We start from the raw sequence: 14,806 nt of genomic DNA on the forward strand, positions 1-14,806 counted from the left end.
TAGACCTGGTTTGCAATCAACATACAAGGCCATCTGCCAAGCACTGTCAAGGCTCCGAGGAGAGCGAGTGAGAGGATGAGGGAGGATTCTAGAGAGAAAAAGAGAGAGTTATGTACAAGAGATGGAGGAGGGGATACTCATTGCATATCTCTGCAGATATTCCACATATTGATTGGAAACCTTTGCTGTCTCTTTATGAGCAGCATCATTTAGATTGCACTTAAACACTTAAAGAGGACTGCTTTGGCCATTGATTCATCTGGGCTTTACAGCCACAGTCCATAGCTCTCTGTAGGGACACAATTGTGCTCTCTCTCTCCAATGCCAGCCACGAATCAGTAATCGTTTGCTTATCACTCAACAGTTACAGCTGAGTGATCGGCGAGCCAACTCAGCCTTGGGACATTGTACCGCCTCCCGACGAGCAAAAGTAGGCCACAAGAGTCCTCTTTTCAAGTCTGTGGTGATTCTGCACTGCAATTGCCAATTAGCTGTCAGTCGAAGGAAGTCTGCGTCATTTCCCTGCAAAGCGTCGTTAAGGATGTTTGAGTTTCTGAAGAGGGTTACGCGGTACTTACATATGTACAGCATGTGATTTATATACTCTGCCCTGGACAGCTGTGTTCTGACGTAGCCGCCGTACTACACACAAGGATTCTCTTCTTTGCACAAAATTTTAAAAAAAAGCTGGTTCTCAACTACTATACGAAACCACATTTTGGGCCTATAATGTCAGTCCATGCTTTTAAAAAGGTGATCAACCAAATCACTGACCTCCTATAAAAAAAATTCTAAATCGTTTCTTCAAAATACAAGAAGACACCGACGCATCAATCTAACATCTAGTTTAAGAGTTTTGCTAAAGCAGGAACAAAGCGTACTCGATTCCAATACATCTTGAGATGAGGCGAAATGCTCGTTGGTTGGTGTTCATCTGTAAATGACTTCTTGGTAATTTACCCTATTACATTTCCATCTGGTTAACTCCATATGTAAATCTATTTTTCACTCGGTCCAATGAATGGCTTTTACTTGAGGACTGAGCTTGGCAAGACTGCTTTCTCGTTTGCCGCTCCACATTCCTGGAATGCGGCACAAAGCACCTTAAAATTGTCTCTCCCCCATCTATCAGTCAGTTTAAGGCTTTGATAAATGTCTTCTATGTATCTTCCTGTGTCTGTTTAGCCTGATTGTTTAAACTTTTTATCTGTTGTAATTTAAAGGTTATTATTATTATAATGCAATTTGCTGAAATGCATGCTGTGCACTCCGCCCCATTGAAAATCAGGGTCTCCCTCAATGGGCCTAGAGTTTTAAATAAAGGTTTGAAATGAAATGAAAGAGGAGAGAACATGAATAAAGTTATATTAAGAATTCTTCATTGAAAAGTAATGAAAACCTGGGGGGAAGCATTACCTTCTAGCACTAAAATTAGATTAAACATTATTTTGATTTCTGCATTAGCGACTTGACAAATTGTCTAAACCAACTAGGGGTTTTCCCATTACTGATGAACAAACCTTATGGAAAGTGAACTGTGCCTTTGTATTACGGCCCATTACCTGCAACAGCCAGCTTTTTTCAACAGCTCTGGGCCAGCAATACCTCATGATGTGACAGGTGAATGGTATGGGAGAAGTTAATAGTCAAATCCATTCCAGTCCTTTTCTTTTATTGTCCTAAAGCTCTTTCTATCTCCAGACAAAGGTTTAATGGCCACTAATGTTCGAGGCGCGTAATAAGAAGAATAGCAAAATTGCACAGAGCTGTGAGCTGATGGAAGTGGTGAAAAAGGATTTTGTGTTCTGTACAGTCTATGAAATATGTATTTGGAAGGCATAAAATTGAGTTTCATTTCTATTTCTGGAGGAACAAAGGGCGCGAGTGGCATGACTGGTCCACAGAGCAGCAAAAGTATCCTGCTGGTTCCGACTGATTTTCTTGATTTCTCTCCACAGTTAACAATATATTCAGTGCAGCTAAAGACTACAAAGATGCTGATATAGAGAAATAATGAAATAATGTTATTGAGACTCTTAACTACTCATACCATAACTCACTTAATCGTGATCACCAGCTCAAGGTTAAGAGATCATTTTAGCAGTAATTGTTTGGGAATGCCGTGATTTGCCAATACAGAGCTGCATCACATATCCGGTTCCGGAGAATCGGAAAATAAGGTAACTACTAATCACCTTAAGTCTGTTGTAATTCGTGCGAGCCTGTGTCTTTCCACATCCACTCAGGGTTAACATGTTTTGTTATACAAAGAAAGATGTTTTGCTTTAACTTCAATTTCTTTAAGACTATGAACCAACAGAACGCAAATGAGCAATGCAACAATTGCTTAAGAATAATAAGTGTGGGCCCAATATAGGTTTTCTAATTAAGTACTTAACAAGTACTTGGAGTTGGCTGATTGTCAATTATAAAAAAAGTACAATTTGTTTCATCATTTTGTTAAAAAGGTGTTGCTGGCAGCAGCACCACACAGCTACAAACACCCTCACAAATAAATCTAAATGGATTATTTAACCCCACTCCAATCACTATAACTAGAGGCAAAGACTGCAGTTATTGATCCTTCACAGTGATGAACTTTGCACAGGGCCAAATTTGTAATCAAACCCGAAATAAATCTATACTGATAGATTTATTGACAACAAAAATATATGTATTGATAGTATGAAATACATTTAGCTGCTGGCCCCGTCCACAGCAGTACATAGCTAAGCTTCCATGACTGTCCTCCTGCCTGCTTCTACAAACTGGAGGCGAGCCATCTACAGTAGGTAATACACTGACCGGGGGAAGTACCTCATAGAAACCCACTACTTCCAAAAAAAAAAAATCCCTATCTATCCCTTAAAGTGCAGTTTTATTACAGTTTTTGATTGCTCTTGCTGCACTCCTAATACGAGTCCCTCGTAGTGTGTAGTCGACCCCATCAGTAAGAAGCAGTGAAATAACCTGCACCATGACGGGTTCCCATGTACATTATTCAAAATGGCACCATAGAAGTAAATGCCAGTAAAAAATGGAATCCAACCTACTAATCAGCGGTCAACTTACCTCTCTTATCTTGTCGCGTTTCTCTTTGGCGTCAGGCTCTGGTGGTTCACCATCACTGACGCTCACCACTTTGGGCATGGGGACGGGTGGCAAAGGTTTAGGCCCCGCATCCTTCTTTTTCAGGTCCTCCATTACTTTGTTCTTCTCGGTCTGAATCTCAGCCTGCAGCTCCTCACGTGACTTTCTCAGCTTCTCCTTTGCCTCCTGCAGTGCTCGCTCGTGGTCCGCCCGAATCTTGTCCCGCAGGCTCTCCTCCTCCTCTCTGTGGGAGGCAGGCAAAAGGCAGGAGGTAAGTTTCTTTTGTTAGTATTATTTTTTGTATTTTTCGTTTAGATCCCCCAATAGCTTCCACAAAGCAGTTGCTAGTCTTGCCTGGGTGGAAAAGTTCTTTTAACCAAAAATCTTAACCGTCTGGGGAAGAAGGGTGTGCAGAGGGGGTTCTTTTTCAAATTAATTTAAGATGAACTTTGAGAACACACCCTGAACCTCTGGGAAATAGATGTGTGATAGACTGTGTTGGAGAGTAACACAGGAAAGGTTACGTGTGTTTGCTGTGTGACATAGCACCTCTGCTCATTTCTTACCCTGAAGGTCTAAAGAATATCATATTATGATGTTAGTAGAGGTGGTCACTAAAAAAGCAGGTTCAGAAACCTCTGCGTGTGGCCGGGTTGGCTCAGTTGGTAGAGCAGGCGCACATTTACATAGAGGTTTGTGCCTCGACGCAGAGGTCCAAGGTTCGAGTCCGACCTGAGACGATTTCCTGCATGTCTTCCCCCTCTCGCTCTCCCCCTTTCTCACCTAGCTGTCTTGTCCATTCAAGGCGGAAAAGCCCAACAAAAATAATCTTAAAAAAATCAATAAAAAAACCTCTGCAATAAACAGCTGCAGAAAACCAGGCTAAAACTTACCCACCTCTAATTCAGATTATTGTGGAAAATATAAAACCCATCAGTCTCTAATAGGAAACCCACCCCCAACCCACCCACTACTCTGCAATAACATCTGCTCCAGGAAATGGGACAGGTGTAGAGGAACACAATGAGAAGGCAAGCCGGGCTGGAATAAGAAACATCTTTGGTTTCACATGTTGGTAACAAGCCCCAGGGTGTTGACACAACTCTAAGTGGGTCAGTATTGAAAAACAAACGGTGGGATGCTGAAGCAAAGGTGACAAGAGGGTGATGACACTGTACTGTTCTTCTGCTGTTAGTGAAGGAAGAAAGATTTAAAAATGGTCTTAGAATCTTGCTTGCCAGTTATGAGGGCTTCAAATAATATACATACATGTCAACTGTGCTCCAGGTTGATGAGCTTCCTGTGGGACAGGAGGCAGCTTTTGGGGGTCTATCACCCCATGTCTGTTACATGAAGACACTAGCAAACATTAGATGACAAATCTTTTTTTTTTTTTGGCTGGGCAATACTGTAACTAGAGATGTTCTGATACCAGTATCGGTATCGTCTCCGATACTGCCTAAAACGCTGGTATCGGGAAGTACTGGAGTTTATGCACCGATCCAATATCACGTAATAAAGCCCTAAAGAAAATCTACATTAAAGTAGTTCATTTATGTTCTTTCTCCGTTATAACTGACTGTCAAACTGGATAATAAAAGGAAGTTCTGTGGCGTTCATTGTTTGTGTTTGTTCATGTTTCACAAAGGGTTTAACCTGAGCCAGACCGACAACAAAGATATAGAAATCATAGCACATCCATACAGGGATGGTAGGATCTAGTTGTTAAAACATAATAAAATATATGACACACTGGTATCGGATCGGTACTCGGTATCGGCCGATACACAAGTTTAGGTATCAGAATCGGTATCGGGAAGCAAAAAATGGTATCGGGCCATCTCCAACTGTAACTAATCATATTTACATGTATAGGTCATACCCTTTGTAATAATCCCATTCAAGAGATGGGTGCAGTGTGGGTGGAAGGACATGAATGGAATCAAACATGGCTTTTATTTTTTCAATGTAAGAGGAGCTGTTTTACACTTGAAATTATAATTGTAGTCTTAGCAGTAAACTGTGTACGCTTCAAAATACATTTTAAACGTGAATGGTTTTTGTTCCTTTAAGTGTTTGATGTCTACTGCCTAGTTGATGTCTTGCACGAGGCAACAAACTAAATTACCAAACATCAACATGATATGAACGGAACAGGGACAGAGGATTACGTTTCCTTGAGTTTTCATCAACCCGGTTGTATCGCTGAAGTTGTCAGTTCCAAAATGACCTTTTACGGTGAAGTAACAATAATCAATCATTAAACCTTAAAATGTGTTAGATGCGAGTCCAATAAATATGAGTCATCCGAGTACAAACATGCAAGTCTGTTTATCAATGACCTTCTGTGTGATAAACACAGGAAATGTGGGAAGAACTGACAACCTGCTGTGATCTGTGTGGACTCGGCTGTGTGTGTGTGTGTGTGTGTGTGTGTGTGTGTGTGTGTGTGTGTGTTAAAGCGTGTGTGTTTTAACTCAGACTGCACCCAATAATGGCTTTGAGATACCAAACGAGTATGTAAATCTTTGTCCTTTTGTCTTCTTCTTCTTTTCTGTACAGGCATGTGGACCAGAAAAACAAATACTTTGTACATTTAAACTATGCGGTGTGGCAAGACCAAAGAAACTGTAGGTGCAATCACTCCTAGGCAGGTGTATGTAAGTTTACAATCTGTTATGCACGTGAAGGTTTTATATATTTTGCCCTCTGCTCAGGTGTTTTACATTTGCACGTCTACATCCATACACAGTCCCCGCTGATCGACAAAAAGGTAGGAGGGAGAAGCAGAGTGAGGAGCAATGTGTTTGTTGTATACACGGCATGATAAGAACAACCTGAGCCAACTTCACCAGAGGAACCATGAAAAAGGTGGCGTGTTTGGGAGCATTTGGTGATATGACAGAGGCACATGGCGCAGGTGATTTAGCGTAACTGCCGCCTTAAGACGACTGTAAAGGGAGTTTATCAAAGTAAAGGCCCTAATGCATGTAAGCTGCAATTAGATACTGGTTGAAGAATGTTTAACAAAAGGGAAATAAAAGAAGCAAAACATGAATATAAGGTAGTTTTGTGACTAGGGAGGTGCAAAGGATGAGGCATCAACAAATATCATCTAACATGGTTGCACCTGACCATACACTTAAAAAAACTCTCTGAACAGGCTGCATGCGGATGCCACCTTTTCCCCTTATTAATTACAAAGTAAACTGTATGAAATATCTAAATACAATCCAAACTCATCCTAAACTATATTAATGTAAAAAGGGAAGATGGGGTATGACATGCAAAATAATTTGGAATCAAAAAGGGGACACTGATAGCCGGGTTGGCTCAGTGGTAGAGCTGGCGCACGTGTACTGTGAGGTTTATGCCTCAACGCAGAGGTCCAGGGTTTGAATCCGACCTGTGACGATTTCCTGCATGTCTTCCCCCCTCTCTCTCCCCTTTCTCACCCAGCTGTCCTGTCAAAAATGAAAGGCGGAAAAGCCCAAAAAAAAATCATCTTTAAAAAAGGGGACACTACAGTAATGTTAACTATTGACCTATTCCAACGATGCGAACAAACATTCCTTCATTCTTCCCACTAAGGTTCAGGGTGAGTCACCGAAGTACCGAACAGACGCAGGTGAAAAAAAACTCACTGTACCTCCGAAAAAAAATACATGGCTATGCAGAGGCAGTAAAGCGATAAAAACTTATAAAAAGGAGGAGAAAAGATTTATATATTTATTTATTACTTTATTGATATATATATAGAGAGATTATTTAGGACAAAAAATGGGCTACCAGAGGAGCAGTAAAAGACAATGTGTGATCAGCATGAATCAACCATCCGTTTGCCATTACAGCTTATCCTGTCTAGGTTTAATTGGGGCTGCAGCCTTCAGCAGCATGTACTGAGCAAAAGACACCGTAAGCCCCGGCCATTTCAGCAGTCTACCGCAGTGCGTGAGCAAGAGTGAAAAATAATGTGTAAAAGATACATAGAAAAATAACAAGGAAATACAATGTGAAAGAACGAGAACGAAATAAAGAACTGAGACTGTGACACACAGCTGATGAGACCGAGAAATGCATGTGCAAGACAAACAGTAAAGTTTCAGTATTAATTATCCTTCACACAACACAATGTAGCATCCATTTTATAACTCTATCATGACGCTGAATGTGGGGCCAACAGAGACCAAAATAAACAGCTTCCGACTTACGCAACATCGCCCTGGAAACAACTCATAAATATTCATAGCGAAACTCAGCGTGTCTGACTTTAATTGATAGAAAAAATATTTTGCAACACCAAGATGGCAATTACTGTGTATAGACTAGTGCCAGTGAATGCAGGAATTTGTACAAATGTTTCAAATGTGCTGTATTTACTTTGTGGGGATTTCATGTTTATGTGTAGTACATGTGTAGTATGTGTATTGTACTTCCCAGCTTGTGATACAGCTTACGTGTGAAAGTGAGTGCCTGATACATCTTAACATTCTGTGTTTAATGTGTGAGCACGCATATTTGTGTCTTCTATTTCCTATGCGTGCGTGCGTGCGTGCATCCACACCCAGAGGCTGTCACTCCTCCTCTGTGCCTCTGTGAGTGAGCGTGCCCTCGGCAACATGCATTTAAATGTGATATTAAGATGTTGCCGATGTTAAATGACTGGCTAATGTCTGTATGCGTGTTTGACAAAAGACAATGAGGAGGTTAAGCTGACACCATCATCTCTAATGGGTGCTGATTCTGCTCCATATATGTGTACGTATACGTAGGAAGACAGCCAGTGCTCAAATTATCTTTTTGTCTTTAAGGGGGTCTCTCTATCTCATAAAAAAAAGTTGGCACACCCCGCACACAATTAAATAGCCTAGGCGCAGTGGTGCTTTTGCGCTGTATATGCGCACGGTAGGCCTAGGCTCTAACTTGACCTCTTTACAGAAATGGATTTCTTTTTATTAATTTCAACATATTATTGATTGTAATAGTCCATATTTCATTTCAATTTCGCAATACAAAGAAACAGACTAAACGATTTAGTCTGAGCATCATTCTCAATTTCACAATGAAATTAAACGTAACTCATTGAACCAGACCACCGTCTCAGATATCCTCAGTGTCAAACACAATAGTGCATGTAGTCTTTAACTTATACACAGGGGAAATGCACTAACTGGCAGAAATGAATAAAGCCATTGCACAGCCAAACTATGTTCTAGTCTCATAACGTACACGTAGTGATGACAACACCTGGGTGTTCAGTCGTCTCGTGTGTTGAACCGTGGAAATAAATAGACGAACAATTTTGGAATTTGCACCGAGATGTTGTCGGGTAGCCTATTCACTGAATATTCCGCCGTCAGAGATTTCACTGTATTGCTGACAGGTGTTTGCTGACAGAGCTCTGAATGGCAGAGGATAGCTACAGATTTATTTATATTTAAGATGTATTGGTGGTATTTACTAGCCTGTCGTGGTCATACTCAGATTCTAGTCAGAATGTGAGTCTGAAACCGCTCCATTGGGCTGTGATTATGTTCAACCGAACAGGGAAAGAAAATTCCTCTGCACTCATTGGATAGACCTACAACCAATCAGAGCAACGGAACTCAACTCAACTGTCAACAGACGAGACGGTGTTTCGTCACCATTGCAACCACTCTTTGCACAATGCACTTCGGTCCTAACTCCCGACTTTTAGACTTTTTTGAAGCTGGATATATCATTTGTTTCGTCTAAATATGAACGTGGAGAACGTTAATGATAGTGAGATGCTTGCTACAGTTGCATTTCTAGAGATGAATCGGCGAAAACACGTTTTATTTCTCTGATTCACGGCTTTGTTCCAACGCTGCTGGGCGCTCTCTCTCTCTATCTCGCTCCACCATATAACTCTAGGTGCTTTCGGGCCGTTGTTGAGGCTCCGCTCCGTTCTAAAACGCTGCCATTTCGTAAAGCTGTTTGTAACGTAGAAATAAAATGGATTTCATTTCTAGTTTTTAGCTGACTTTACCAGCTGACTTCTCTATTGGCCGTTGAAACAGGTGAAGTCTTTTTACGTTCTAAAACCAGCCTCTGTGACTTGAACAGCTGAGTCAGCAGCGACACCATCAGCTGTGTGTGTGTGTGTGTGTGTGTGTGTGTGTGTGTGTGTGTGTGTGTGTGTATGTGAGAGAGACGTTACTGTATCTGTCCATCATCGTATAAATCCCGCCCTCACAATTTGATTGGTCCAAACAGATCTTGTTCGAGCATAATTGCGCCTCAACGGATCAAGTCCAGACCGAACTTCCCAACCTCGAATCTTGTGAGCGGGGCTAAGTTCGGCTGGCATCCAGGTTCAACAGTCCCGCCCCTCCTCTGCGAGACCTTGGGTTCCGGAAGTAAATTTCCCATTCATTTCTCCCATTGACGTCTGGAAAAATCCGTATATAAAGAGTTTTAGACCATGCCTTAGGCTAACCAGGTGGTACGTGACTCATAAGCATACAACGTATCAATCATTGCGAGTAAAAAAAACGAACAGAAAATCCCCAAAAAGTCAAAGGTATAAGACTGTGTACATATCGTCATCTCAGAGCGAAGGAACTACTCATCCCATAAACCACCGCGCACCACTGAACAAAGGAAACTAACGTTAGTTTAGCTAACAGCTAATTTGGCTAACTGCTAGCTGAGACAGCATGTAATAACTTTAAAAGACCCTCAAAATAAAACCTGAAAATAACCGTTAACACATATAATGGCTGTTACGTCAGCTGTAGACGGCTTTACCCAGTGTTAAGTTTGAGTTAACGTTATTTTAGACTGAATCAAGCTGTCAGCTAGTGGTTAGCCGTATTAGCTGATAGCTAAACTAACGTTAGCTTCCCGGCAGAGGCTAACGGCAGAAGCGTGGAACAGATCGTGAATCGTGCAGTGTCGGAAATCCTCGTGACGGATTGTGCAGGCTGCACAGATTGGGTACTGACACCCCCCCTCCTTACCAACATGAGTTCCACCAATCAGAGGCATCACTGTGGGATTGTTCAGGATTGTGGGTAATGAAGTACTTATCCAAGACATCGCTAATAAAAAGACATTTATCTCAAAACAAGGGTAGTGCCCTATGATTTGTGGTGTCTATATGAGCATATACAATCGCTGAGTCATGTCGGCATGCTGGTTTTAAGTCTACCATCGACGGTTACGATTTATGGCTTATACTCCAATTTGTCAATGGAGAAATTGCATTGTATTTTTACTTCCGGAACCCGCTGTGGGTGGGACTGTCTATTTACCTCAAAAGCAAGGTGACTTCTTCGGACTTGCGAGTGCTGTCAAATCGATTGCTCACATAGCCTAGTGGTGTGGTTGTGAAGTGCAGTCATGCTGCGTTCATGAGCGTTGGGTAGGCTCAGGGCTACGTCCCGTAGTAGCCTATATTTTATATTTTATTTAATTTAACGTCTTTAATGGTAAGAGACCGCACAGGGATGGATAATGAGCGGTTTTTAAGATGAAATTACAATGCCACATATGGCAGACACCTTCAGATATGAGAGACCCCCTCAGATTTTTTACTTTGTTGCTTTCATGGGAGCCAGTCCTCACTCTATGGGAGCTCGGCTCCCTCTGGCTCCTACGTAATTCGAGCACTGAAGTCAGCACATTGTCACGGAAACACAAACACTATCATACAAATTACGCAAGGTTTCAAAGCGGTGCACACCAGCAATTCTGGTGAAAATGAATTCCCACAGAAACATGCATTAGCCTTCTGCACCCTCTTCTCTCTCCCTGTGCATGCCGCTCTTCCTTGATTAATCGCACGTCACTCTTTTCTCTTCCTCCGAGCCATTATCATACTCACTCTAGCATCGCCAAGGAATCCTTTCGAGTCTCATATAATGTCAAACATGCAGTTAAGAGCCCGTCAACAGCTGCCTGACTCAATTACTTCAACAAAGACAAGTGTGGGCCACAGCTATCACGCACCCAGGTGACCACGGCAAGCCTCGCCTACACCTTTAGCTCACCTTTTTACTCCCCCTCCCCACATCGCCGAAATTTGACTGAAGCAAGGAAAACCCCACCTCGCTAATGAGCTGCTTTAGTCACGTCAGGCCTCCAGTAATCACTTCCTTATTTTATCAACCTCCCTGTCTGCCACTGAAATGTCTTCTTCAGTGGTGTCATGAAATCTGCTGCTCGGCCAAAGATGCCGCTTTTCCATGGCAACTAGCAGTTGTCCCTCTGCCTGGTGGGGTATCTAAGAGAAGGTGGGGAGAGCAGTACAGGCTAGATGCCATGTAACCATGGCAACAAAGAGACATACACACAGACAATAGGACTTCTGGGTTATTAGTGCCTGCACAGTATAGTAGTGCAGAGTAGTGGTACTCCAACTGCAGGGGTGGGCATTAGGGCTGCACAATTAATCGCAATTTTATCAAAATCATAATATGAACTAGTCTAGTGCAATATCCAAATCGCGCGGGGGGGGGGGGTCGCAATATTTTTTAAAGGCCAAACCAAGTGTCAAACTATTCTAAAATCAAGTATTGTGGTGCTGCAGAGACATCCCGGCCTACAAATTGTATCCTACAGACTAAAGAAAAAAAATCGTTGTTTGGTACAGATCCTTGCGCAAAAAAAAAACAAAAAAACAAATCACACTTTTTTTATTTTTTATATTTTTCAATGAAAATGAGAATAATGATACAAAAATGATCATTCCCTCCAATATCGTGAATCATGCAATTAGATATGATTCGATAGATTTCAAGCATATCAGTTTTTACCTTGGCAACAGGGGGAATTATTCAGTTTTCAACAACACGTGTTGTGTACGTGCATTTAAGTAATTGAAGTAATTGGCGATAAGATCGTTTATCGATGATTGAAGTAATGATCCCCAATTGGTTTTCCCTAGGCATATATTAAAGCGTTTTTAACTAATTTACTATCAGAATTATAACATCTAGAATATGCTCCCTACGGTTTATCTTCTGGTGGAGCGGTAAGTCCGCCTGCTGAGCCAGTGAATTTTTAATCTCTAAAAGGAGCTCGCTATGAGTGCTTGTGTGAACCAGTGTAACGTTAGGTCTGAATGTAAAGTGGAAAATTAGCCCTTGGAATGAAGAATATGACGAAAATAACTGCGTTGAGCTACTGAAGCAAGACGCTATTAACACAAAAGCACGTCAGCCAATCAGAAGGCAGGACAGCCGAGCCAGTGCATATATTCAAGTATTGCTTAGTTCACCCACAGGCACCACTGAGTGGCCGAGGAAACATTAAAACACCCACAAATTGACGAAGATGAATCAAAGACATTTACATCTAAAGAAACAAATGACAAATGTGTTAAAGTGCCCATATTATGAAAAAAACACTTTATCTGGGATTTGGTGTCTTTTGTGTCTCTGGTGCTTCCACACGCATACAAACTTTGAAAAAAATCCATCCATGCTGTTTTGAGTGAGATACGGTTTCTGAATGTGTCCTGCCTTCAGTCTCCGGGTGAGCTGTTCAAAATCGGCACGGCTTGTGACGTCACAAGCAGAAACGAGCTGGCTAACTGCAACCGTTAGCTCGTAGCTAACGCTAATGCTAGCATGCTACCTCGTTCTCAATAGCAAAGCACTGCTACAACACACACAAGTTCACCATAATCTACAAAAGAACTACTTACATGTGCGCCCTCATTTAGAAGTCTCCCAGCTAATCCTGCCTTGTAACTGACCGAAGTTGGAGAAACAGCCTTTCTTTTACTGTCTATGGAGCTAGCTAGCTGACATGATCTACATCTGAGCTACTGCGCATGTGCGAGTGCAATCAAAGATCGTACAGAAGAAGAAGAAGAAAAGAGGTCTCACTCTGTAGCTAAAACAGAGACCAGGTGAAAAGAGGATCTGCAGCAGTGAGAGAGAGCTGTGCAGTACAACAAAAATATGGTGTTTTTTGAAAATTAAACCATGTAAACCTATTCTGGTACAACCTTAAAATACAATTATGAACCTGAAAATGAGCATAATATGGGTGCTGTAAACCCGACAAAAAAATTAATTATATATATATATATATATATATATATATAATTTATTTATTTTTCCCCTCTTCAATTCAGCTTACAACGGGACTGAGAGGCTTATCTAAGGAGACAAAAGCTGTTGTACATGACTGATTTTGCTGACAATTTATTCAACCATTTTAAAAAGGTACGATTTCCTCTTATTTAGAGTGTACTTGCAATATCTCACACAGAACTTGCTTATAGTGTCATTACCACATTACACTAGTATTGTGAGATGCCCAGAAGAAGAAGAGAATACATTCAAAACAGTCAGTAATTAGCTGATGAAGTCAATAAGTAAATGGCCTGTAATAGCCTTGTAAAAACCAACAAGCTTACCGCATATATTCACACATGAAATCCACATTATTCTGTCAAAACATGAGCCTTATTGAAGCGTATGGAATAACACAAGTCAACGAACCGCCTGCCTGTAACACTGGTGTTTGGTTGTTTTTTTTTTATCCCCATGACAAACCAATAAAAACTAAATGAACAACTGATTTCTGAAAGCTCATTGGAGGTTTCACAATTCTGGCTCTTCTGTCTGTTGTGTGCAAAGGTAGAGCGGTCTTGGTGCCATCTGCACGCATCAACAGCAATATCTACTCTTGAAAGGAGAATAAATGAATAAAAACTAGTGGTGGGGAGGGACGTTTTTAAAAATGCTGAGAGGTGCTCTGTGAGCTAATCGGTGTCCACTTCTCAGCAGATGAAAATTAGGATGAAGCAAAATGGTGCAAACACAATTTTGTGGCCAGGTTGGTCTGGGTAGAGCAGGCGCACATATAGGTTGTTTGACAGCGGTGTCAATACCCGATGTGAGTCGAGTGCAGATGTGAGGTGCGCATGCGTCACTTTGCGACAGACGCAGATCTGTTTTGCGGTTAGCCACAGAATAATGAGATAGGTACATTACATAGCAGTGATTTATTATTTGGCATAAGGCATCACATTTTCACGGCATGATCCCCGACGTCAGTTCTGGATTAGAGGCTGAAGTAGCCTACAAGAACCTGATGATGAGAGACTTCTGTACTGTCAATACAATAAAAATGGACCTATGTAACGAAGTTCGTTCACTGCTGGCTACAAGGTAGCAATCAAACACATCAAAGGCTGTCATTTGAATGGCGTTTTGAGCTAACGTTAGCAATCAAACAATCATAGACAGCTACAAGGTTTGCCGGACCCCCTGGCGTTGTGCCGTAAACCGTTTAAATCTGAGCACGCGCAACTCACATCGGGTAGTGACAGCGGTTCTGCAACTAATGATTGTTTTTACTTTCAATTCATCTTATTGTTGTTTTGTTTTCAAGGTTAAATGTGTGAAGTTTGCACCAGTAATTCTCAGTCAAATTTTAGTAGTTTTAGATCTGAGACACGTCAAAAACAATCCATTTTGAAGATTTCATTTTCTGAGGTTCTCTCTTGTGCTAGCCCTACAAATACTGTATCTGCTGTGGAGGTGAAACATTAGTCCTAGATGTAAGAAAAAAATGCCAGGTTCCATTTTTAGACACAATTGTAATATTAAGTGATTATAGATTGAATATAGGTGAAAGTGTGAGAATCTTTAATGCAGTATTGCTCTCTTAGAGTTACAATGTTGTCCAGATTAGATCAACCACTGATTGACTAATTTAGAGTAATATGACAACG

At 41.4% G+C, this 14,806-nt stretch overlaps 1 protein-coding gene across 2 annotated transcripts in view; it reads right to left on the reverse strand.

Annotated features, from left to right (window-relative positions):
* man1a2 (mannosidase, alpha, class 1A, member 2) overlaps positions 1-14,806 on the reverse strand; it is a 138,656-nt gene that overhangs the window by 106,636 nt on the left and 17,214 nt on the right. For both annotated transcript variants that reach the window (XM_078262527.1, XM_078262526.1), the window contains exon 3: positions 3,073-3,334. In XM_078262527.1, coding sequence (XP_078118653.1) covers positions 3,073-3,334 — 262 coding nt within the window. The remainder of the gene's footprint in view (positions 1-3,072; positions 3,335-14,806) is intronic.

Source organism: Sander vitreus, chromosome 11 (genome assembly GCF_031162955.1).
Source record: "Sander vitreus isolate 19-12246 chromosome 11, sanVit1, whole genome shotgun sequence".
Classification (NCBI taxonomy): Eukaryota; Metazoa; Chordata; class Actinopteri; order Perciformes; family Percidae; genus Sander; species Sander vitreus.